The sequence below is a fragment of the Salvelinus fontinalis genome, chromosome 10 (assembly GCF_029448725.1).
Source record: "Salvelinus fontinalis isolate EN_2023a chromosome 10, ASM2944872v1, whole genome shotgun sequence".
NCBI lineage: Eukaryota > Metazoa > Chordata > Actinopteri > Salmoniformes > Salmonidae > Salvelinus > Salvelinus fontinalis.
This window is the reverse complement of record NC_074674.1, coordinates 8,631,108-8,656,162: the sequence shown is the minus strand read 5'-3', so window position 1 is coordinate 8,656,162 and position 25,055 is coordinate 8,631,108. Positions and strand designations below refer to the sequence as shown.

Sequence of the window (25,055 nt, the reverse complement as noted above, 5' to 3'; positions counted from 1 at the left end):
AACAATCCCTGATGGGAATACTACAGATGAAGTATTTTTGTTGGCTGGGACAGACGCCCGCAGCGTGAAAAGACAGGGGGCTTGTCTGCGAGGACTGCGGGTTCCCGCACAGGAGTGTCACCTGACTGTCTAAGGGGAGTATTGATGGGCGAGGGAGCGACCGACCTGGTATCCCCTGGCTCTTCGCCCAGTGCCTCAGGCCCCATGTGACTTGCTGGGGTTCCGTCTTTTGTCATGCGACCCCTTTGACCATCAGGGTTCTGAGTAGGTGCTGGCTCAGCAATCCGAAGGTCAACCCTGTTGCGACGGTACAGTGATCCATTCACTTCAACCAAGTAGGAGCGTGGTGCCACTTTCTGTACACAAGATCCGAGTCTCCAGAGGCCCGTCCAGTCCCCTGGTAGTGGCTTCATTCGCACCGTTTCACCCACCCTGAGCTCAGGTAAGTCTTTTGCTGGTTTGTCGTAGATGAACTTGGAGACCTGTCTTCTGTGACGTAGCTTCACCAGCCGGTCTGTCACCACACATGGCTCCAGGAGAGTGCTGGCTACTGGCAGAGCTGCTTTTAAGCGCCGTGCCATGAGGCGCTGGGCCAGGCTGCTATCCATGCCTTCTGTCGGGGTATTGCGCCACTGCAGGATTACTTTCCAGGCATCTTTGCCCTCTCGCAGAGCCTTTTAGCAGAGGTTCTTTACGATTTTTACTGCGGACTCCGCCTTCCCATTAGCTTTTGGGTATCGTGGTGATGAAGTGACGGGTTCGAATTCCCATCCTGCAGCAAATTTTCGGAACTCAACTCCGGAGAATTGGGGTCCATTGTCTGAAATTACCCTATCTGGCTGGCCATAGCGGGCAAACTGAGCCTTGCAGCGGTTGATCGTTGTCTCTGCTGAGAGGCCAGGGGAGGAGGTCAATCTCCCAAAAGTCTGAGTAATGATAGACTACCAGCAGAAAGTCTTTGCCACTGTGCTGGAAGAGATCTAGACTTACTATCTGCCAGGGGCGCATCGGTAGCTCGTGGGACATCATCGTCTCTCTCTGTTGCTCACTGGCATATTCATTGCAGATTGTGCATTTACTGACATAGTCTTTGATTTCACTCTGCATTCCTGGCCAATACAGTGTGTCACGTGCTTGTCTGTAACAGGCCTCACCTCCTATGTGACTTGAGTGCACACGTGCCAACATCTCATGGCACAGAGACCGGGGAATAACGACTCTCTGACACATGAATATTACTCCGTTTTGAACACTGAGCTCCTCTTTGACTGGCCAATATTCTCTGACGGCTAAAGCAGTTTCTTCCTTGCAGTCGGGCCAGCCCATCAGAATCACAGACCTCAAAGCCTGGAGTTGCTCGTCCCTGTCTGTGTGCTGTCTGATTTGTATCAGGCGCTGGTCCGTAACATTGAGGTAGTCAGCCTGGTTGATGTGTTCAACATCTACTTGCTCTGTTTGTAAGCTGCACACTGCGTGTTGATACAGCCCTTAGCCGGGGTATATTTGCCGTACATTACAAACCACGAGGAGCCTTATTGCTATTATGAACTGATTACCAACGTATTTAGAACAGTAAAAATTTAATTACATTGTCATACCATGGCATTCGGCCAATCAGCATTCAGGGCTCGAACCACCCGGTTTAAAATATAATATAGAATTCAAACAATAGAATACAGCTCTATTATAAAGCTGTCGTCTGCATGTGCTGCCACTTACACTGGTTCCATAAGCTTGGCTTGCTTGCTCTGTAATCTGAAAAACACGGGGAGCACGTTTACTTTCTGCAGAAACAGACTGGCACTGGGGATAATAATACAAATGTTGAAGGCTAAGACTTGCTTGGTGAACCAGTCTGTTTGTGCCATCATGCCAATTCTTGTTATGCCAGTGATGGAAAGGAGTTGACATGATGCCACTCCTTGTCATGTTTGGGATGAAAAGGAGTGGCATGATGGCACAAACAGATCTGGGACCAGGCTACGGTTGGTTGATTAAGTAATACAAATGTATTAATAGTATAAAGAGTACACTGCGTGCCCACACGTACTCACTCACCTGTGATTCAGCACAACCTGGTGATTCACCTGGCGCCATGTTAACCCCTCCACATACTCACTGAGACCTTCACTGACAGACAGACAGACAGACGGACAGACGGACAGACGGACAGAGACAGAAAAGAGGTAGTAGAGCATGACGTTTGCAATGCCGGGGTTGTTGGCTTGATTCCCACAGGGAACCAGTATGAACATGTATGGTCTCACTACTGTAAGTTCCTCTGGATAAGAGTGTCTGCTAAATGACAAAAAATGTAATAAAACAGAGATAGTTTATGCAGAAGTAGGTGTCTAACTAGACACCTTGGAGGCAGAGTGGGGTATTCCAGTCCATAGTTGAGTAATCCTGGTCTTATCCATGTAAAATAATATATATGCCATTTAGCAGACACTTTTATCCAAATCATGCATGCATTTATTTTTTGTATGGGTGGCCCAGCGGGAATCAAACCCATGATACTCGGCGTTGCAAGCACCATGTTCTGCCAACTAAGCAACACAGGACCACCACTATGTTAAATTAGTGCAGTATATGAAACTAAATAAATAAATAAGAGAAAAGTGTGCCATCTGGGTTGCCATACCACATGAACACCTATGTGACTCAGTTGGTAGAGCACACCGCTTGTAATGCCACAACCAGGTTAGTGGGTTTGATTCCCATGAGGGAGGGGGGGGGGGGAACACAAGTACAAAATTGTATGCACTAACTACTGTCACTCAATCTGGATAAGAGTGTCTGATAAAATGAAAACACTAAATACATTCTAGAACTGTCATGTTTTGTCTTTGATCTTCATGTCTTGTCCCTGTGCTTCCCTCTGCTGGTCTTATTAGGTTCTTTCCCTCTTTCTATTCCTCTCTCTCCTCCTCCCTTTTTTCCCTCTCCCGCTCTCTCTCTCTATCGTTCCGTTCTTGCTCCCAGCTGGTTCTCATTCTCCTAACGACCTTATTTACTCTTTCACACCTGTCCCCTATTTTGCCCTCTGATTTGAGTCCCTATTTCTCCCTCTGTTTTCTGCTTCTGTCTTTGTCGGATTCTTGTTTGAGGTTAGCTGCTCAGTGTCCTTGTTCCGCCCTGTTGTGTTTTTTGCTTTTGTCAGATGTTGCGTGTGAGCAGGTGTCTATGTCAGCTACGGTCTGTGCCTTCCTGAAGCGACCTGCAGTTGGTGGTCGCGTCTCCAGTCGTTCCTCTCTTCTGACAAGAGGTTTTCAGTTTCCTGTTTTGGATTACCTTTGGATAATATCCAGGAACATCATTGTTTGTTTAAGACTGGAATAAAGACTCTGTTTCTATTACGTCGCTTTTGGGTCCTCCTTCATCAGCATAACAGAAGAATCCGACCAAGAATGGACCCAGCGACTATGGATTCTCTCAACACTACCGTCAAGTTCCAGGGAGCAATGCTCGGCAGACACGAGCAGGACTTGTCTGATGCTCGTCATGCCGTTGAGACCCTGGCCGCTCAGGTCTCCGATCTCTCAGGACAGTTTCAGAGTCTTCGTCTCGTACCACAAGCTACTTCCTGGTCTTCCGAGTCTCCGGAACCTAGGGTTAATAATCCACCATGTTACTCTGGGCAGCCCACTGAGTGTCGCTCCTTTCTCACCCAGTGTGATATTGTGTTCTCTCTCCAGCCCAACACATACTCTGGAGAGAGAGCTCGGATCGCGTACGTCATATCACTCCTTACTGGGCGGGCTCGGGAGTGGGGCACAGCTATCTGGGAGGCAAGGGCTGAGTGTTCTAACGTTTATCAGAACTTTAAGGAGGAGATGATACGGGTCTTTGATCGTTCAGTTTTTGGGTAGGAGGCTTCCAGGGGTCTGGCTTCCCTATGTCAAGGTGATCGATCCATAACGGATTACTCTATAGAGTTTCGTACTCTTGCTGCATCCAGTGACTGGAACGAGCCGGCGTTGCTCGCCCGTTTTCTGGAGGGACTCCACGCTGAGGTTAAGGATGAGATTCTCTCCCGGGAGGTTCCTTCCAGCGTGGACTCTTTGATTGCACTCGCCATCCGCATAGAACGACGGGTAGATCTTCGTCACCGAGCTCGTGGAAGAGAGCTCGCGTTAACGGGGTTTCCCTTCTCCGCATCTCAACCATCTCCTTCCATCGGCTCAGAGACTGAGCCCATGCAGCTGGGAGGTATTCACATCTCGACTAAGGAGAGGGAACGGAGAATCACCAACCGCCTTTGCTTCTATTGCGGTTCTGCTGGACATTTTGTCATGTCATGTCCAGTTAAAGGCCAGAGCTCATCAGTAAGCGGAGGGCTACTGGTGAGCGCTACTACTCAGGTCTCTCCATCAAGATCCTGTACTACCTTGTCGGTCCATCTACGCTGGACCGGGTCGGCTGCTTCCTGCAGTGCCTTGATAGACTCTGGGGCTGAGGGTTGTTTTATGGACGAAGCATGGGCTCGGAAACATGACATTCCTCTCAGAGAGTTAGGGAGGCTCACACCCATGTTCGCCTTAGATGGTAGTCCTCTCCCCAGTATCAGATATGAGACACTACCTTTAACCCTAACAGTATCTGGTAACCACAGTGAGACCATTTCTTTTTTGATTTTTTGTTCACCTGTTACACCTGTTGTTTTGGGTCATCCCTGGCTTGTATGTCATAATCCTTCTATTAATTGGTCTAGTAATTCTATCCTATCCTGGAACGTTTCTTGTCATGTGAAGTGTTTAATGTCTGCTATCCCTCCTGTTTCTTCTGTCCCCTCTACTCAGGAGGAGCCTGGTGATGTGACAGGAGTGCCGGAGGAATATCATGATCTACGCACGGTCTTCAGTCGGTCCAGAGCCAGCTCTCTTCCTCCTCACCGGTCGTATGATAGTTGTATTGATCTCCTTCCGGGGACCACTTCCCCTCGGGGTAGATTATTCTCTCTGTCGGCTTCCGAACGTAAGGCTCTCGAGGATTATCTGTCTGCTGAAGGCATTCAGATGGATCCCGCTAAGGTCCAGGACGTCAGCGATTGGCCCGTTCCTAAGTCACGTGTCGAGTTACAGCGCTTTCTCGGTTTCGCTAATTTCTTTCGGCGTTTCATTCGTAATTTCGGTCAAGTGGCTGCCCCTCTCACAGTTCTGACTTCTGTCAAGTCTTGCTTTAAGTGGTCCGGTTCCGCCCAGGGAGCTTTTGATTTCCTCAAGAAGCGTTTTACATCCGCCCCTATCCTTGTTACTCCTGACGTCACTAAACAATTCATTGTCGAGGTTGACGTTTCAGAGGTGGGCGTGGGAGCCATTCTGTCCCAGCGCTTCCAGTCTGACGATAAGGTCCATCCTTGCGCTTACTTTTCTCATCGCTTGTCGCCATCGGAGCGCAACTATGATGTGGGTAACCGCGAACTGCTCGCCATCCGCTTAGCCTTAGGCGAATGGCGACAGTGGTTGGAGCGGGCGACCGTTCCTTTTGTCGTTTGGACTGACCATAAGAACCTTGAGTACATCCGTTCTGCCAAACGACTTAATGCACGTCAAGCTCGTTGGGCGTTGTTTTTCGCTCGTTTCGAGTTCGAGATTTCCTATCGTCCGGGAAATAAGAACACCAAGCCTGATGCTTTATCCCGTCTCTTTAGTTCTCCTGTGGTTTCTACCGAACCCGAGGGGATTCTCCCTGAAGGGTGTGTTGTCGGGTTGACTGTCTGGGGAATTGAGAGACAGGTAAAGCAAGCACTCACTCACACGGCGTCGCCGCGCGCTTGTCCTAGTAACCTTCTGTTCGTTCCTGTCTCTACTCGTCTGGCTGTTCTTCAGTGGGCTCATTCTGCCAAGTTAGCTGGTCACCCCGGTGTTCGGGGTACGCTTGCTTCTATTCGCCAGCGGTTTTGGTGGCCTACTCAGGAGCGGGACACGCGCCGTTTCGTGGCTGCTTGTTCGGACTGCGCGCAGACTAAGTCAGGTAACTCTCCTCATGCCGGTCGTCTTAGACCGCTTCCCATTCCTTCTCGACCATGGTCTCAGATCGCCTTAGACTTTAGTACCGGTCTGCCTTCGTCTGCGGGGAGGACTGTGAGAGCCGCCAATAAACGTAGGATTAAGAGTCCTAGGTATTGTCGCGGTCAGAGAGTGTGGCTTTCCACTCGTAACCTTTCCCTTACGACAGCTTCTCGCAAGTTGACTCCGCGGTTCATTGGTCCGTTTCGTGTCTCTCAGGTCGTTAATCCTGTCGCTGTGCGACTGCTTCTTTCGCGACATCTTCGTCGCGTCCACCCTGTCTTCCATGTCTCTTGTGTCAAGCCTTTTCTTCGCGCCTCCGTTCGTCTTCCCTCCCCCTCTCCCGTCCTTGTCGAGGGCGCACCTATTTACAAGGAACGGAGGATCATGGACATGCGTTCTCAGGGACGTGGTAAACAGTACTTAGTGGATGGGGAGGGTTTCGGTCCTGAGGAGAGGAGTTGGGTTCCATCTCGGGACGTGCTGGACCGTTCGTTGATTGATGATTTCCTTCGTCGCCGCCAGGGTTCCTCCTCGAGTGCGCCAGGAGGCGCTTGGTGAGTGGGGGGGTACTGTCATGTTTTGTCTTTGATCTTCATGTCTTGTCCCTGTGCTTCCCTCTGCTGGTCTTATTAGGTTCTTTCCCTCTTTCTATTCCTCTCTCTCCTCCTCCCTTTTTTCCCTCTCCCGCTCTCTCTCTCTATCGTTCCGTTCTTGCTCCCAGCTGGTTCTCATTCTCCTAACGACCTTATTTACTCTTTCACACCTGTCCCCTATTTTGCCCTCTGATTTGAGTCCCTATTTCTCCCTCTGTTTTCTGCTTCTGTCTTTGTCGGATTCTTGTTTGAGGTTAGCTGCTCAGTGTCCTTGTTCCGCCCTGTTGTGTTTTTTGCTTTTGTCAGATGTTGCGTGTGAGCAGGTGTCTATGTCAGCTACGGTCTGTGCCTTCCTGAAGCGACCTGCAGTTGGTGGTCGCGTCTCCAGTCGTTCCTCTCTTCTGACAAGAGGTTTTCAGTTTCCTGTTTTGGATTACCTTTGGATAATATCCAGGAACATCATTGTTTGTTTAAGACTGGAATAAAGACTCTGTTTCTATTACGTCGCTTTTGGGTCCTCCTTCATCAGCATAACAAGAACATGTTTTTTTGTTTGTGTTGTCATTATCAAACAATGGAATTTGTAATACAGCGCCATAGACGATTCTATCTACAGGGTCAAAAAAGAATCAAAAGCAGTTTAGCCGGTTCACTCTGCCCTTTCATTGTGCAGTCATTCCACTCCTAGACTAAAATGTAACCACACCTTACAGCACAGCATTCACCCAGCTTTAACCACACCTTACAGCACAGCTTTCACCCAGCTTTAACCACACCTTACAGCACAGCTTTCACCCAGCTTTAACCACACCTTACAGCACAGCATTCACTCAGCTTTAACCACACCTTACAGCACAGCTTTAACCACACCTTACAGCACAGCTTTCACCCAGCTTTAACCACACCTTACAGTACAGCTTTCACCCAGCTTTAACCACACCTTACAGTACAGCTTTCACCCAGTTTTAACCACACCTTACAGCACAGCTTTCACCCAGCTTTAACCACACCTTACAGGACAGCATTCACCCAGCTTTAACCACACCTTACAGTACAGCTTTCACCCAGCTTGAACCACACCTTACAGTACAGCTTTCACCCAGCTTTAACCACACCTTACAGCACAGCTTTCACCCAACTTTAACCACACCTTACAGGACAGCATTCACCCAGCTTTAACCACACCTTACAGCACGGCTTTCACCCAGCTTTAACCACACCTTACAGCACAGCTTTCACCCAACTTTAACCACACCTTACAGTACAGCTTTAACCACACCTTACAGGACAGCATTCACCCAGCTTTAACCACACCTTACAGTACAGCTTTCACCCAGCTTTAACCACACCTTACAGCACAGCTTTCACCCAACTTTAACCACATCTTACAGGACAGCATTCACCCAGCTTTAACCACACCTTACAGTACAGCTTTCACCCAGCTTTAACCACACCTTACAGGACAGCATTCACCCAGCTTTAACCACACCTTACAGGACAGCATTCACCCAGCTTTAACAACACCTTACAGCACAGCTTTAACCACACCTTACAGCACAGCATTCACCCAGTTTTAACCACACCTTACAGCACAGCATTCACCCAGCTTTAACCACACCTTACAGTACAGCTTTCACCCAGCTTTACCCACACCTTACAATACAGCTTTCACCCAGCTTTAACCACACCTTACAGCACAGCTTTCACCAAGCTTTAACAACACCTTACAGTACAGCTTTAGCCACACCTTACAGCACAGCATTCACCCAGCTTTAGCCACACCTTACAGCACAGCTTTAACCACACCTTACAGGACAGCATTCACCCAGCTTTAACCACACCTTACAGTACAGCTTTAACAACACCTTACAGCACAGCTTTAACCACACCTTACAGCACAGCATTCACCCAGTTTTAACCACACCTTACAGTACAGCTTTCACCCAGCTTTACCCACACCTTACAATACAGCTTTCACCCAGCTTTAACCACACCTTACAGCACAGCATTCACTCAGCTTTAACCACACCTTTCAGCACAGCTTTCACCCAGCTTTAACCACACCTTACAGCACAGCTTTCACCAAGCTTAAGCAACACCTTACAGCACAGCTTTAGCCACACCTTACAGCACAGCAGTCACCCAGCATTGTAATACATGTTTTCTTACTTGAGAAAGACAGATGTGCAGCGTGAGAAGACAAGCCTTTGATGAGGAGAATAAAAGAATCAAACAATAGTGATGACAATAAAAACAAAACAAAAGTTCAAATGTAGGCTACAGCTTCTCAAATGTCATTACCAGCAGAGAACCATTCCCCCAGCCATTACTAAAGTAAGTAGCCAGTGTTCACGCTCTGGAGAAGAAGGAAAAAAACTGTCATTAACAACCAACAATATGAGATGAAGGAACATTAATTTCTGCTAAATAATAAGTACTGTAACTATATTTTATGGTAATTATAATGCAATACAATATAAAACAATATAATGCACACACACACACACACACACACACACACACACACACACACAGCCAGGTGGGTAGGAGGTTGGGCCAGTAACCGGAAGTTGGGTTAAAGTGGAAGACAGATTTCAGTTGAATGCATTCAGTTGTACAGCTGACTAGGTATCTCCTTTCCCTAAATCAAGAGCAGGAGAACAAAAAACAACATTGATTGATAGCCTTATTAGGTGTTCAGGATTTTCATAATATTTGAATGCTTTCAATGAGTGCAGGCACCAAATAGACCGCAACAGCTTTCTTTAGATCTAAAATAAATAAACAAATCACTTTATAATTTGGCCCAAACTGTCACTTGTACCAGATGCACGCACACCTACACTAGCTAGGTTTCCATCCAAATGGCTCTAGATTTTTCATGGAAATGTTCTAAAATCTAAAAAAAAAAAAATATATGTGCATTTTCCCACCACAGAAGTTTCTAATTGAATCAACTTGTTGCAGATAAAAGGCTGTGCGTGATGACGTTGGGCACATAAACAGCTTTTGTGATTAAATTCCAATGTGTCGCATTTTCAACTCTACCGGTGGTTTTCTCATTATGGAAAAAGGTTGTGAAAATGAAAATTCTCCAGCTCTTTAGTCCATAATAATCTCATAATGAAGGCAAGACATGCGCTCTAGCCCACAGTGAAGAGTTGGCTAGAGCGCACATTTAGTTTACATGATGAGATTATTTGGACAAAAAAAGATAGATTATTTTGATTTGTCAAATAGCAGACAAGCATTGATGATCATGTCACCAGAATAACACCCTCAATATTTACTGGAAAGGAGCATCAAGCTCATCGCCTTGAACTTTCACCTCTCTGTGATGTTCATCATCATTTATTTAACCCTCCTGCTGTGTTCCGGTCAAATTGGACCGATTTACAAGTATTCTATCTGAAAAATGTAGTTAATTTAATCTGATTGTCATAATGTTCCATGACTTTGTCCACACAGGGCATCTAAACACACAAAATACATTTTGATGATTTTCATTACATTTTGGGTGTTTTATTTAACTTTTGTACACCTGTGGTGTTCCCGGTCAAAAAGGACCGGGAATTAGAAATTAATGGGTAAGACTACAATTAGTGTATAAAATTGAGTTCAGGCACATGCCCATTCATCAGATGTTTGAGCACACACACTCACACCTCACTTCCCTTCTTGGCTTCCATGGCAACCCCCACGGGAACCTTTCCCCAATAGAATCTTTCCCCCACGGGAACCACACATGTTGGCATTCTCACAAACAATCGCAACATTGTTTCAATAATATATAGAACTTTTCTCACAGCTCTGGTATATAAAGCTTTTTTGAGGCCTTGCTCACAATTCATTCTGTGGCAGCACAATGACCGAACGATATACTGTATGTGAGGCTCTTGATCATATCTTTGATCATGACACTGGCGAGGAGGAGAGAGTCCTTGTTAAACCTTGACACAAAGTAGTCTGCGATAAATAGCACAATATGTTTCATCAGAGTATTTGTTATAGTGAAAATAATCCATACATTATGCCTTTTTTAAACTCAAAAACAAGTTGTATGAGCTCAGGTCAATGAGGCCTACAGGCCATAAATAAAAAGTTCAAAACTTGTAATGTTCACAAGAACATAAGTTGATAAAAAGATCTAACACAACATTAGGTGATAATATATGTATTATTATGGATTTATAATCAGCTATAATGGGGCGGTCATTTTGGAGCGGAAACACAGAATGAATTCACATGAAAGGAGCACAACAGGAGGGTTAATCTGTAGCCTGGTAAACTGCATGGTTTCCCGACAAGTCGTAGTGGGAGGACCACACAACATGTCATCATGTGACTCCAAATTTACTTTGATATGACTGTTATTATATCAATATTTGTGAATAAAAGCATTTCCACCAACATTTGCATAATTCACTTTAATGTTGCATCATTCCTTTTCCGACACAAAAATATCCCACCTTGTCTAGCATATTTGGTTATGTCGAAATTAGGAAAGTTTACTGAAAAGGTTTCTGTAAACATTGTGCCTGCCTTTACTCACATGAAAAGGTTGGATGGAAACCTGGTTACTCTCTGAATTAATAGCATACTAAAGCTGAGTGCTGCCCAAAGGCCTCACTTTACATTTACATGGAGATCTACAGATTCACCACAGGGAATATAGATTTTTACACATATTTCAATATGAATTTTTTTTTAATGATTATTTTCCTGAGACAAGCATTTCAATGCAAGCCACATCCTGAATATGCTATCCAATCTTACAACATTCAACACCTAACCCATGTATGCCCCTGGGGCCGATTGAAGCAGTTAGGCATTTAAAAAATATGGTCTTAAATGCTTGGTCGTGTGAAGACATGTCCAACACCTGTTTCACATAGCCAGAGCCATATACTGTGCATTCGGAAAGTATTCAGATCCCTTGACTTTTTCCACATTTTGTTACGTTACAGCCTTATTCTAAAATGTATTAAATCGTTTTTTTTCTCTCATCAATCTACACACAATACCCCATAATGACAAAGCGAAAACAGGTTTTTAGAAATTGTATTTCCGTAAGTATTCAGACCCTTTGCTATAAGACTCGAAATTGAGCTCAGGTGCATCCTGTTTCCATTGATCATCCTTGAGATGTTTCTACAACTTGATTGGAGTCCACCTGTGGTACATTTGATTGATTGGACATGATCCAGGCTGTATCACAACCGGCCGTGATTGGGAGTCCCCTAGGGCGTCGCACAATTGGCCCAGCGCCGTCTGGGTTTGGCCGTCCTTGTAAATTATTATTAAATGGAAGAAGTTGGGAACAGTGACTCTCCCCATCCAATCTGACAAAGCTTGAGAGGATATATAGAGAATAATGGAAGAAACCCCCCAAATACAGGTGTGCCAAGCTTGTAGCGTCATACCCAAGAAAACTAGAGGCTGTAATCGCTGCTAAAAGTACTTCAACAAAGTACTGAGTAAAGGGTCTGAATAGTTATAAAAATGTAATATTTCAACAACAATTTTTTTTTATACATTTGCAAACATTTCTAAAAACCTGTTTTTGCTTTGTCATCATGGGGTGTTGTGTGTAGATTGATGAGGGGAAAAAACAATTTAATACATTTTACAATAAGGCTGTAACGTAACAAAATGTGGAAAAAGTCAAGGGCTCTGAATGCTTTCCAAATACATTGTATACAGTGAGCTCAAACATTGGGACAGTGACACATTTCTTGGGGGCTCTTTACTCCAGCACTTGAAATAATACAGTGAGGACAAAGTGCTGACTGTCAGCTATAGTTTGAGGATATTTTCATCCATATCAGGTCAACCGTTTAGAAATTACAGCACTTGTTGTACAGAGTCACCCCATTTTAGGGGACCAAAAGTATTGGGAAAAGATTATCTTATATGTGTATTAAAGTAGTCACAAAAGTTTCTGATTATTTTGTGTCCAATAGAAACGTCACAGTCAGTCGGACTGCCATTGGACTCTGGGGCAGTGGAAATGCGTTTTCTGGAGTGATGAATCACGCTTCACCATCTGCCAGTCCGATGGACAAATCTGTGTTTGGCGGATGCCAGGAGAACGCTACTTGCCAAATGCATAGTGCCAACTGTAAAGTTTGGTGGAGCAGGAATAGTGGTCTGGGGCAGTTTTTCATGGTTTGGGCCCCTTAGTTCCAGTGAAGGGAAATCTTAACGCTACAGCATACAAGGACATTCTAGACAGTTTAAATGCTTCAAACTTTGTGGCAACAGTTTAGGGAAGGCCCTTTCCTGTTTCAGCATGACAACGCCCCCGTGCACAAAGCGAGGTCCAAATAGAAATGCTTTCTCAAGATTAGTGTGGAGAAACTTGACTGGCCTGCTCAGAGCCCTTACCTCAGCTCCATCAAACAACTTTGGGATGAATTGGAACGCCGACTGCGAGCCAGGCCTAATTGCCCAATATCAGTGACAGACCTCACTAACGCTCTTGAGGCTGAATGGAAGCAAGTCCCCACAACAAATGTTCCAACATCTAGAGCATGGGTGTCAAACTCTGTAATTATATTTGGCCCGCGAGACAATACCAAATTACTACTAGAGCTGTCCCGCCGGTATTATACAGCGCATTCACCGCTAATACTACGAATCCCATAATGCTCTGCTGTTGTTTTCGCGCGCCAATCAGGACAGGACCTAGAAACGCCCTCTCCTCTGTGACAGTAGTCATAGCAACATAGACGCTACAACTGTCAGCGCGCTACCCCTTCCCAAAAATGGCGAAAAGAAAGGCAGAAAACAGGAGCTTTCTGGACAAGTGGGAGGCAGAATATCTGTTTACATATGTAAAAGACAAACCTGTTTGTCTTATTTGTGGAGTCAACGTGGCTGAAAGTAAGGAGTACAACATTAGACGACACTATGAAACGAAACACCATGACAAATACAAGGACCAGGACATGACTCAAAGGAGCCAGAAAGTAGAGGAGATGAAAAGAAGTTTGGTTTCACAACAGAATATGTTCAAAAAAGCCACATCACAAAGTGAGGCTGCTGTAAAGGCTAGTTATATAGTGGCAGCAGAGATCGCAAAATCAGCCCGGCCCTTTAATGAGGGAGAGTTCGTGAAAAAGTGCATGATGAAAGTTTGTGACCTCGTATGCCCAGAGAAAAAGCAAGCATTTTCAAACGTGAGCCTGAGCAGGAACACAGTAGCTGATCGCACATGTGATCTTGCCACCAATCTGTATGACCAGCTGATGGAAAAGGGAAAAGATTTCGTTGCGTTCTCCCTCGCTGTGGATGAGAGCTGCGACGCATCTGATACTGCTCAGCTGTCAGTCTTCATCCGTGGAGTGGACTCAAATCTGTGTGTTACGGAGGAGCTATTGGGATTCAAATCAATGCATGGCACAACCACAGGAAAGGAAATCTTTGAGGAGGTTTCCAAATGTGTAACTGAAATAAAGCTGCCGTGGGATAAACTCGTTGGATTAACGACAGATGGTGCGCCAGCGATGTGCGGTAAAAAGAGTGGACTGGTGGGCATGGTTCGGGAGAAGATGCGGGAAGAGAACTGTGCTGGTGAGCTAACTGTTTACCACTGCATCATACATCAGGAATCACTGTGTGCCAAAGCCCTAAAGATGGAACATGTTATGACCACAGTAACACAGGTAGTTAACTTTATAAGAGCCAAAGGTCTGAATCACCGCCAGTTTAAAAAATTTCTAGAGGAGTGTGGTTCGGAATACGCAGACGTGCCGTATCACACAGAGGTGAGATGGCTAAGCAGAGGAAAGGTACTGAACAGATGTTTCGAGCTGCATGAGGAAATATGTCAATTCCTGGAAACCAAAGGGAAGGATACAGCAGAGCTCTGGGAGCAAAAGTTTCTGTGAGCAGGCCTTTTGTTTCTGTAAGATAAATTGGATTAAGGAATAAAGACAGACACCAATGTTAAGTTCAATAGCCTTGTTAAGCATTGTACAAATCCCTACGCCTGGAGTCCGGGGAACAGTCCAACTAGTCGATTACCTATCAACTAGACTCCGTAACATCATCCTTTTCAATAGAAAGTGCAAACATAACGGCATAACATTGAGTTCTTAACAGTCAAGTCATAACAATTGAAAAGCATGACATTTTCTTTTTACTTCAGCTGTCATCTTCCTTTTTTTTTTTTTTTTTTTTTTTTTTTTAAATTAACAGACAACAAGTTAAGTCTCTTGCTTACAGAGTAAGCCTGTCCGGTGGCTTGCACAGCCGACCCACCCGTGAGTAAGTATTGGCTCTGACAGGGGTAGGATTAGGGCCACGAGCTGGAGAGTTTGGTGGGGTAGAAGCTTCACCTTCAGTTGGCTCATGTCTCAATTCTGCACCCCTTACCCTTAGGCCTGGACTGTGATCCAGCTCATCTAGGTGAGTGTATGGCATGTTCTGGTTTGTCTGCTCTGCTACGCGCAGATCCACCCGATTGCGACGATAGAGGGAGCCACCAACATCCACCAGGTAAGAACGTGGTGCAACTCTCTGTAGGCATGTGCCCAGCCTCCAAAGTCCTGTGTGGTCTCCCGGCAGCGGTTTCATCCTTATAGTTTCACCCACCTCCAGCTCTGGTAGGTCTCGAGCAGTCCGGTCGTAGAAGCACTTAGCGAGCTGCTTTCTGTGACGCAGTTTGTCCGTGACGCCAACCATGACGCAGGGCTCAAATAGCTTGCTAGCTACGGGGATAGTAGTCTTCAGACGTCTGGACAGAAGGCGTTGTGCTGGGCTGCTGTCCATGTTTTCGGTGGGTGTGTTCCTCCACTGTAAGATCGCTTTCCATGGGTCGTTGCTGTCGCGCAAGGCCCTGCTTAACAGGTTTTTTGCAATCTTGACAGCTGATTCTGCCTTGCCATTTGCTTTTGGGTGTCTTGGAGAGGAGGTCACGTGGTCAAACTCCCATTCTGAGGCGAAACGCTTGAACTGTGCAGTGAATTGTGGGCCATTGTCCGTGATTACCTTGTCAGGCTGACCTTGCCTTGCAAACTGCGCCTTGCAGCGCTTTATGACCGTCTCTGCAGACAAGTCAGGGAGCAGTTCAATTTCCGAAAAGTCAGAGTAATGATCAACGAGGAGAAGATAGTCCTTTTGTCTGTGGCTGAATAAGTCCATGCTGATGATTTGCCAGGCCCTTGTGGGCAGTTCGTGTGACATCATGGTTTCCTTTTGCTGTTCATGAGCGTACTCGTTGCATGTGGTACAGTTGCTGACAAAGTCTTTAATTTCTGCTTGCATGTTTGGCCAGTATAATGTTTCACGAGCCTGACGGTAGCATGCGTCACCTCCAACGTGACTGGAGTGTATGCGGGTAAGCATCTCTGGACGTAGTGATTTGGGAATAATGACCTTCTGACCTCTGAACAAGACGCCATTTTTCACACTGATCTCATCTCGAAAGGTCCAGTATTCTCTCACTGTGAAAGGTGTCTCCTCTTTCAGATATGGCCAACCTGCGAGAGCCATGGACTTCAGTGACTGTAGGTGTTCGTCCTTGTCAGTATGTTGCCTGATCTGGGCTAGGCGGTGATCTGTCACGTTTAAGTAGTCTGCCTGATTGATCCGTTGAACATCTTGTTGTTCCTGCTGTAGCGAACAGATGGCCTGCCGCTGATAGGCAGTGCCTCTACCTGTACATTGTGCTGTTGCCATGCTCAGTGTGTCGCTGATGTACATCTCAGGTCCTGGCTTGTAAATGACCTTCAGGCTGTAGTTTTGCAGAGTCAGGAGCATACTTTGAAGCCTCTTAGGCGCGTTGAGGAGAGGTTTACTGAATATGGCAATGAGTGGTTTATGGTCAGTTTCAGCGGTGACCAGCTCTCGACCATATAAGTAGTGATGGAATCGCTGGCAGGAGAAGACGATGCTGAGGCACTCTTTCTCAATTTGTGCATAGTTTTGTTCGGTGGGGGTGAGCGCTCTCGAGGCAAACGCAACGGGCTGGCCTTCCTGCATAAGGCAGCATCCAAGTCCCCTTTGGCTAGAGTCGCTCTGGATTGTGACAGGCTTCGTGACGTCGTAGTAGCGCAACACTGGCATGGATGAAGCCAGAGATTTCATCTCCTGCACTGCGGCCTCGTGCTTGGGTAGCCAGTGCCATGGTGTGTCTTTGTCCAGCAACCGGCGCAGAGGCTCACAGACTGCTGATAGGTGTGGCATGAACTTTGCAAGATAGTTTGCAAAGCCGATGAGACGCTGTACTCCTTTTGCATCAGACGGGTTTGGCATGTCGAGGATCGCTTGGACCTTGTCTGGGTCCGGCTTCAGGCCTCTTGCCGAGAGAATGTGGCCATGGAAGTGGACGTCTTTCACCTTGAACTGCAGCTTCTTCAGGCCAAGACGAAGCTTAACTGATCGGCAGCGCTCCATCAGTGCCAGGAGCTTCACATCGTGGTCGCGTTCTGCTTCTTCGTCTGTTTCACCACAGCCTACGATCAGGATATCATCGGCGATGGGTTCAATGCCCTTGAGCCCAGCCAGTAACTCGTGCTGCTTGCGTTGGTATACCTCAGGCGCCACTGAGACACCAAACGGGAGCTTGAGCCAGCGTTTCCGACCCCAGGGGGTCCAGAAGGTAGTCATGAAGCTGCTTTCTTCGTCCAGCTTGCATTGAAGGAATGCATCTCGGGCATCCACCAAGGTGAAAATCCTGGCCTTGGGAAGCTTATAGAGGACATCCTCTAGTGTCGGCATGATGTAGTGGGATCGTTTCAGTGCTTGGTTCAGATGCTTTGGGTCGATGCAGACCCTCAGCTTCTCTGGTTTTTTTCTATGACCATATTGCTGATCCAGTCAGTTGGTTCAGTCACAGATGTCATGTGGCCATCGGCCTCATACTTGTCCAGCTGGGCCTTCACAGCCACTTTCATTGCAATGGGCACATTGCGAGGAGCACACTGGACTGGAGTAATGCTCTCATCCACTTCAAAGTGTACCTCCCCAGGCACTGATTCAACGGGCATGTTGAATACATCGTCATATCTGCTGAGTAGTTGTTCTTTGGACAGGGGTCCATGCTGGACATGATCCACAATGTGCAGGTCATTTGGTACAGTGAACTGCATCAGTCCCAGGCGTTCGCATGTAGAGCCTGAGAGGAGAGGATTTTGACTGGTTTTCACAATCTCGAACTCCAGCTTGTGTTTGCGTCCCCGAATAACACATTCGGTCTCAAAGGTGCCCATAGAGCTCATTAGTTCTCCTGAGTACAGCTTTAGTCTAGTATCGCTGGGCAATAGATGTGTGTCAGGTGCCAGATTGATTTTGTCTTTGTAGCTCATTACGTTGCATGCAGCACCCGAATCCAGTTGACATTGTTGTTGCTTGTTGTGTAATCGTAGTGTCACAAACCATTTCTTCCCTCTTGAGTGTACAGCCCCAATGGATTCATGCATGTAAATGTCACTTTCACTGTTCAGCTCTGAACATTGAGTAACATCATCAACACAGTGAATCTTGCCCTCACTCACCCTTCTTTTGCTTTTGAGACACACTTTTGCAAAGTGATTATTAGTTCCACAAGCTCTGCATGGTTTTCCATAGGCCGGGCAGTGCTCTTTGCCACGTGTGTGTGTATTCCCACAGTATTTACATGCTACGGGGCTCTCTGTGTTCACCGTTCGTGGTGAATTACTCTGCCTCGATTGGTTTTGTCTGAATGTCTACCTAGCAACAGCGTGAACAGTATCAACGTCGGAGCGTGGGGTTTCCGTTTCCATTGCTCTCATTCTCATGTCAGTGACTTCAGCAGTGCGGCACATTTCGATGGCAGTTACTAATGTTAAGCCTCTCTCTCTCAGTAGACGCCGGCGCGTATTCTCATTTGCAATTCCCAGTACTATTTTGTCACGAATCAGTTCATCTTTCAATCCCCCGTATTCACAAGTGGCGGATTTCTCTCTCAAACGGGTTACAAAGTTGTGTACTGACTCACGCTCTTCCTGTTTGCAGCTTCCGAAAACGAACCGCTCGTAAATTACGTTTCGGGCGGGTTTGAAGTAATTCTCAAATGCATCCAATATAGCCTTTGCATCACACTGTTGTCGTGCCGTGAGGGTGAGATTGTGCCGGTAGATATGCCTGCATTCGCTGCCCATTAAACTCCTCAGAGTTGCCGCTTGTACCTCGTTGGGTTTCTCATGTAGACCGGTCGCCAGCGCATAGTCCTCGAATTTATCCCTGAAGTTGTCCCAATTAGTATTCCAGTCCCCTGTGAGAACCATGTGATTTGGTGGCGGAATGTTCGCTGCCATAGCAATGGAATAGGAGATTTCTTTGCCTTCAGTCATGGAGGTAGGTAGTGATGCTAGCTAGCCAGCTAACAACGAGTTGATCAGTGTTGTGAGTAGGAAACGGCTTGTGTTCGCATATGGAACGTAACTGCGCCTATACTGTACTTAGCTACAAAAATAACAAACGTGTGTTTTCCGAGCCACATCTGATACCAAGTTTCTGTAAGAGAAGTTGGATTAAGGAATAAAGACAGACACCAATGTTATGTTCAATAGCCTTGTTAAGCATTGTACAAATTCCTAAGCCTGGAGTCCGGGGAACAGTCCAACTAGTCGATTACCTATCAACTAGACTCCGTAACACCTTTCTCTGTGACATCTCGAGCCATCTCGATGCGCTGAACCTGCAGCTTCAGGGGCGGGGGCACATCATCACAGACATGTACGCTGCAGTGAGGGCCTTTAAAACTAAACTGTGCCTGTGGGAGAATCAGATGCTGCAAGGAAACCCTTGCCATTTTCCCTGCTGCCAAACCATAAAAGCGCAGATCTCTACCGCCGTGTTCCCATGCGCACAGTTTGCTGAAAAACTCAGTTTTCTCGCCGCTGAGTTTAGCCGGCGATTTGCCGACTTCGATGTCCAGAAATGTAGGTTTGAACTGCTTAGTAATCCCTTCGCAGTTGATGTGGAAAATGCACCAACCAACATCCAAATGGAGCTGATTGAACTCCAGTGCAACGACACGCTGAAGTCAAAGTATGATGCTGTGGGCGCCGCACAGTTTCCACGGTTCATCCCTGACACAATGCCTCAGCTCCGCACCCAAGCTGCTCAGATGCACTCCATGTTCGGCAGCACTTATCTATGCGAGCAACTTTTCTCCTCGATGAAGATGACCAAAACAACTCACAGGAGACGTCTGACTGATGAACACCTTCGCTCGATACTGAGGATTTCTTCAGCTCAGAGCCTGAGCCCAGACATTGATGAACTAGCATCCAAGAAGAGATACCAGGTATCTGGCTTGGGCACATCAGATTAGATCAGTGTGCAATAATTAACGTTTTCTTTGTGCACTTTTTCTTGCTACAAGGCATGGGCTTGAATGGTTGATTGATTTATTATAATTTTATTTGTAAAATTATTAGCCAGTGGAAAAAGTTTATTTTGGTATTTAAATCAGAAGGCTGCAAATAGAAAAGAGGCATACGATTTTTATTTAAATTTTATTTATTTAATAAATGAATGCCATTGATGTGTTTTTTCATTTGAAATTCGATTTTGCATGTCTCCACTATTAAATTATATATTGTATGGTAATAAGCGATGCTTGTTCCATATTCAATGTTAAAGCAAAACTTGTTTGGGTCCATATTAAAAGGTTCATTTGTTCAATGTTGGCCCGCGACTTTGTTCAGGTTTTACATTTTGGCCCACTGGGTATTTGAGTTTGACACCCCTGATCTAGAGGAAAGCTTTCCCAGAAAAGTGGAGGCTGTTATAGCAGCAAAAGGGAGGGGGGGGGGGGGGGGGGGCGCGACTCCATAGTAAGGCCCATGATTTTTGGAATGAAATGTTGAATGAGCAGGTGTCCACAAACATTTGGTCAGGTAGTGTATTTGTGTGTCTAACTTTCTCACTCATCATTATTCACAATTAATTCAGGACTATCCTTAATCATGGTAGCATCCAAATGAATGTCGAAGTGTTAATAAATAATGGAAACTCAATGAACTTTAGATTTGTATTTGGTACATAAAAGCTTAAGTACATGTGTGACTCGATTCAGGAAACTAACCGTATGCCACTTCACAGGAGAGGCATTTGAATGTAATTTTGTTTTAAATCAAAATGCATCTTTTGGGCAGAAATGCCTTCTGGAACATTTGAACTTTAATGTGCCTTAATAACAAACGTGTATGCCATCTGTAAATACAAATAAAATTGTTCAATTACGAGCCAAGTTGGTTGAGCCACTAAAAAATACAGGAACCTTCCCGCTAGCCATGATTGGCTGAGATAATGGATGGGCTGGACATGCCGAGAGATGAGTTCAGATTGTTCTGCCATGTAGCACCCTTCTGTCTATTACATTTACATTTTAGTCATTTAGCAGACGCTCTTATCCAGAGCGACTTACAGTAGAGTGCATACATTTTATAACATTTTTTACATTTCATTACATTTTACATACTGAGACAAGGATATCCCTACCGGCCAAACCCTCCCTAACCCGGACGACGCTATGCCAATTGTGCGTCGCCCCACGGACCTCCCGGTTGCGGCCGGCTGCGACAGAGCCTGGGCGCGAACCCAGCCCAGCCTGGGCGCGAACCCAGAGACTCTGGTGGCGCAGCTAGCACTGCGATGCAGTGCCCTAGACCACTGCGCCACCCGGGAGGCTATAACGGGAGCTGCTCAGAATGTGTAGCTAACCCTTTCTAACGCTGCTTTGTTACAGATATCATCAAGGAACTGCAAAAAACACCTGTCTCCAGAAGTGACATCTTCAAACTAAGGGCAAACATGTCATCCGTGACAGAGAGGGAGAAGTGTTCATACATGTATACAGGTAGGAAAGTCTAGTTAGCTACATTTTCAGATATAATATGTTTCTAATTTTGTTAGAAAGTCATTTTCATTGCAAGTAAAAGCGTACTGTTAGCTGGCTGGATGGCATTGAACCGTTATGGGAATTATCTGTGTAGTAATATTATTCGTATCTCAGAGCCATTTGCATTAATAGTTATAGCCTAATGTTAGCTAGCTGGCTAACATTGAACCTAGTTGGTTAGTTATAGCTATGTGTAGATTCATGCAGAGTTGTAATGTTATGAGTTGGGATAATGGTTCATTGTTAGCCAGCTAGATTTGTAAACAAAAAGACTCTACTATGCAAAAAATTCACTGTACCGTTTACACCTTCTGTATCTTGTCCATGGGACAAATAAACTTAGATTTGATTTGATATATAGTGTGTTTACCCGAGATGGTAATGTGAAGAACAACATGACCTACACAAAAGTCAAATTAGGATATAACATTAGGCCAACAAGACAGTGTCCAAGTTCTAAAATTGTCCAGTAGAATGCCTTGCTTTTATTTCATCACACTCACAAACGTAAGCTATTTTCTGTAATTAACTCACCATTAACTTGTAAATAATGATCTTGTTGTGAGTTTATTTTCCTGTAATAATGAATAGAAATATGGGCATTATTTGAACTGTCCAGCTAACTTAACATTAGCTAACTAGCTAGAAACTAACCAAAACATAGGTTAGAAAGTTGCTTTTAGTTCCCTGTTTTACTAGATTGACATTTACTAAATTCATTTTGAAATAGATGGACTTATTGGTGTCAAAATTGACATTTACTAAATTCATTTTGAAATAGATGGACTTATTGGTGTCAAAATTGACATTTACTAAATTCATTTTGAAATAGATGGACTTATTGGTGTTAAAATACACCACTTATGATATTTTGGACCACCAGGCTGCTGATGTCATGCAGCCTGTCATTTTTCTGGTTTATACTTTTTCATAACGACAATGACAAGTTTGATGTCAGACGACAATAGAATGTTCAGGATGTCACTACGACAACTGTCTCCAGACATGTTGATAGACGTAGTATAAACCAGCCTTTAGTCATGAAATCTTTGGTTGTTCAGTACAGTACTGCACTCACTCTGTTTAGCACCTGGCCTCACATGTGAATCGCTAAAGAGAAGGGTGAGGCTAAGGCTTAAAAGAGGGTGTGAACAATCCTGAATGGGTGCTAGACAAAGAAGAGCTCTCCAGTATCACATTCAAGGGCAATTTTCTCATAACTGTGGTTACAAGTTTATCCATTTTCAAATCAGAATTACTTTCCCATTGAACCTCAACTGTAGTGTTGATATACCATTTTATAGCTCTGATTCTTTACTTTTATCCAATGTGAAAAACACCATTTCAAATTTTGCTACATAAATTCAAGCCAGTTGGTCACATTTTGTGTGCACTATGTCATCATGCACTGACTGCAACAAATCCATTTGGTGGAAACACACCACTGGTGATTAAATGCACCTATTTTCTTTATGCGGATTTTAGAATATTAGCATACAAATCTGTCACCAATTGAAAGGAAACCTAGCTACAGTCCCAATACTTTTGGAGCTCAGTGTATATTCGGGTTCGGAAATTCACTCTGGCTATCTACTCCGATTTCAGAGCACTGTCATCTGCGTGCCAAAGAGCAGAATAACTGATGAATTTATGAATGCGCATCACCTGTTGAATAAGCCTGGTGTCAGTAAACATCGGCAAAAAGCGTCATTAAATTGTTGCCAGCAGCAGTTAGTCACCAACGCTCTGGATAACATGACCACAGCCTAACCAGCTCTGGATAACATAAACACAGCCTAACCAGCTCTGGATAACATGAACACAGCCTAACCAGCTCTGGATAACATGACCACAGCCTAACCAGCTCTGGATAACATGAACACAGCCTAACCAGCTCTGGATAACATGAACACAGCCTAACCAGCTCTGAATAACATAAACACAGCCTAACCAGCTCTGGATAACATGAACACAGCCTAACCAGCTCTGGATAACAAACACAGCCTAACCAGCTCTGGATAACATGAACACAGCCTAACTAGCTCTGCTAGGGCGAGTAAAATGGTCAGAGTAGTTTGTTTTCTCATTTGCATCTGGAAGTAGCTAGACTGCCGTTGTGAGGTCAGAACCCTCGGATCAACGCTACTCCTCGACCAGAAAGTCCAGTTTGAGCTCGGAACGCTCCGAGAGCGAAACCAATCAAATGTATTTGTAAATCCCTTTTTACATCAGCAGATGTCACACACAAAGTGCTTATACAGAAACCCAGCCTAAAATCCCAAAGAGCAAGCAATGCAGATGTAGAAGCACAGAAACGCTCTGAATTTACTAACGGACAATCTGACAACGCTCAGAATGTACGAACGCCCGGTGCGCACTCTGGTACTCCAGATTAAATTTAGGGAACACAACCTACGAACGCCCGGTGCGCACTCTGGTACTCCAGATTCAATTTAGGGAACACAACCTACGAACGCCCGGTGCGCACTCTGGTACTCCAGATTCAATTTAGGGAACACAACCTACGAACGACCCAGAGCGCACTCTGACACACTGGAGGCAATTTAGAAATGCACAACTCTGGTCATAGCCAAGGGTACGTTCGTAAATTGCCTCCAGTGTGTCAGAGTGCACTCTAGGTCATTCGTTAATTCGGAGCGTTTCGCTCTCTGAGCGTTCAGAGGGCACTGGACGCTCTGGTCGAGGAGTAGCGTTGATCCGAGCGTTCAGAATTCATAACGGCAGTCAAGCACCCAAACTAACTGTCTAAAGTTGTCCAGTTGCTAGCTACTTCCAGACAAAAAAATTAGAGAACACCTCACTCTGACCATTTTACTCACCCTTGCAGATCTGGGCGAGTAATATCTACATGTAAGAACATTAAGTAATTATTTTTCAATTGATTTGTACTCACTTTGTATCATTTTTGCTGATGATACTGAGATTCACCTGGTCCCAGCTTTCTCTCCTGTCTCTTTATACAAATAAATATTTCCATTGAGCTCCCATCGTTTCATCTCTCCCGAAGTGTGAATTTGTTCAGTCCCCCTCCGGCACTGTATTTAGAAGCATTGGATTGGTGCAAACACTGTTGGAGGGAGGTTTCCCCACCTTACTCGGATTCTTCTTCGATGATATAATGGCAGTCTGCAACCAAACGTTAAAAGGTGCATGACGCCACCTACTGTGCTGGAGTGTGTGGTCATCACTGTTTACAACATAAGCTCCACATTTCTAAATCCTCCCACCTAACTCAGTACTTCTGAGGAAATAAAAAAGAGCCCTACTAACATCTAATAGACCCTCCCCCAACCCCAAAATCTCTTCCAAACCCATCCAACCATGTCCAACCTCAATGAACCTACACTTCAATCTTCCCCTTTCTTCAACATTCTTACAACAATATAACACATGCTCCACCATTTCATTGACCGTACAATCCAGACACCAACCATTCACATGGTTGCCAACCAGACGTAATGACGAGTTCAATGTACAATGTACGAGGAGCAATCGAGAAAACACCACCTCTCCCTTCCTAATCTGACCTTTGAAATCTTGGTCCACCAA

General features: G+C 45.3%; 1 protein-coding gene across 5 annotated transcripts in view; it reads right to left on the bottom strand.

Moving 5' to 3' along the window:
• The window catches only part of LOC129863575 (globoside alpha-1,3-N-acetylgalactosaminyltransferase 1-like), a 37,018-nt gene extending 12,417 nt beyond the window's left edge, over window positions 1-24,601 (bottom strand). The window contains exons 1-5 of one of the 5 annotated variants that reach the window (XM_055935641.1): window positions 24,400-24,601; window positions 8,909-8,963; window positions 8,777-8,812; window positions 2,059-2,130; window positions 1,720-1,755 (exon numbers count right to left, since the gene is read on the bottom strand). In XM_055935641.1, coding sequence (XP_055791616.1) covers window positions 1,720-1,755; window positions 2,059-2,130; window positions 8,777-8,812; window positions 8,909-8,963; window positions 24,400-24,409 — 209 coding nt within the window. In that variant the 5' untranslated portion in view covers window positions 24,410-24,601. Of the gene's footprint in view, window positions 1-1,719; window positions 1,756-2,058; window positions 4,716-8,776; window positions 8,813-8,908; window positions 8,964-24,399 lie in introns of those variants that run through there. The other 4 variants (XM_055935642.1, XM_055935644.1, XM_055935643.1 and 1 more) reach the window with 4 other exon arrangements.
• Window positions 24,602-25,055: the final 454 nt, after the last annotated feature.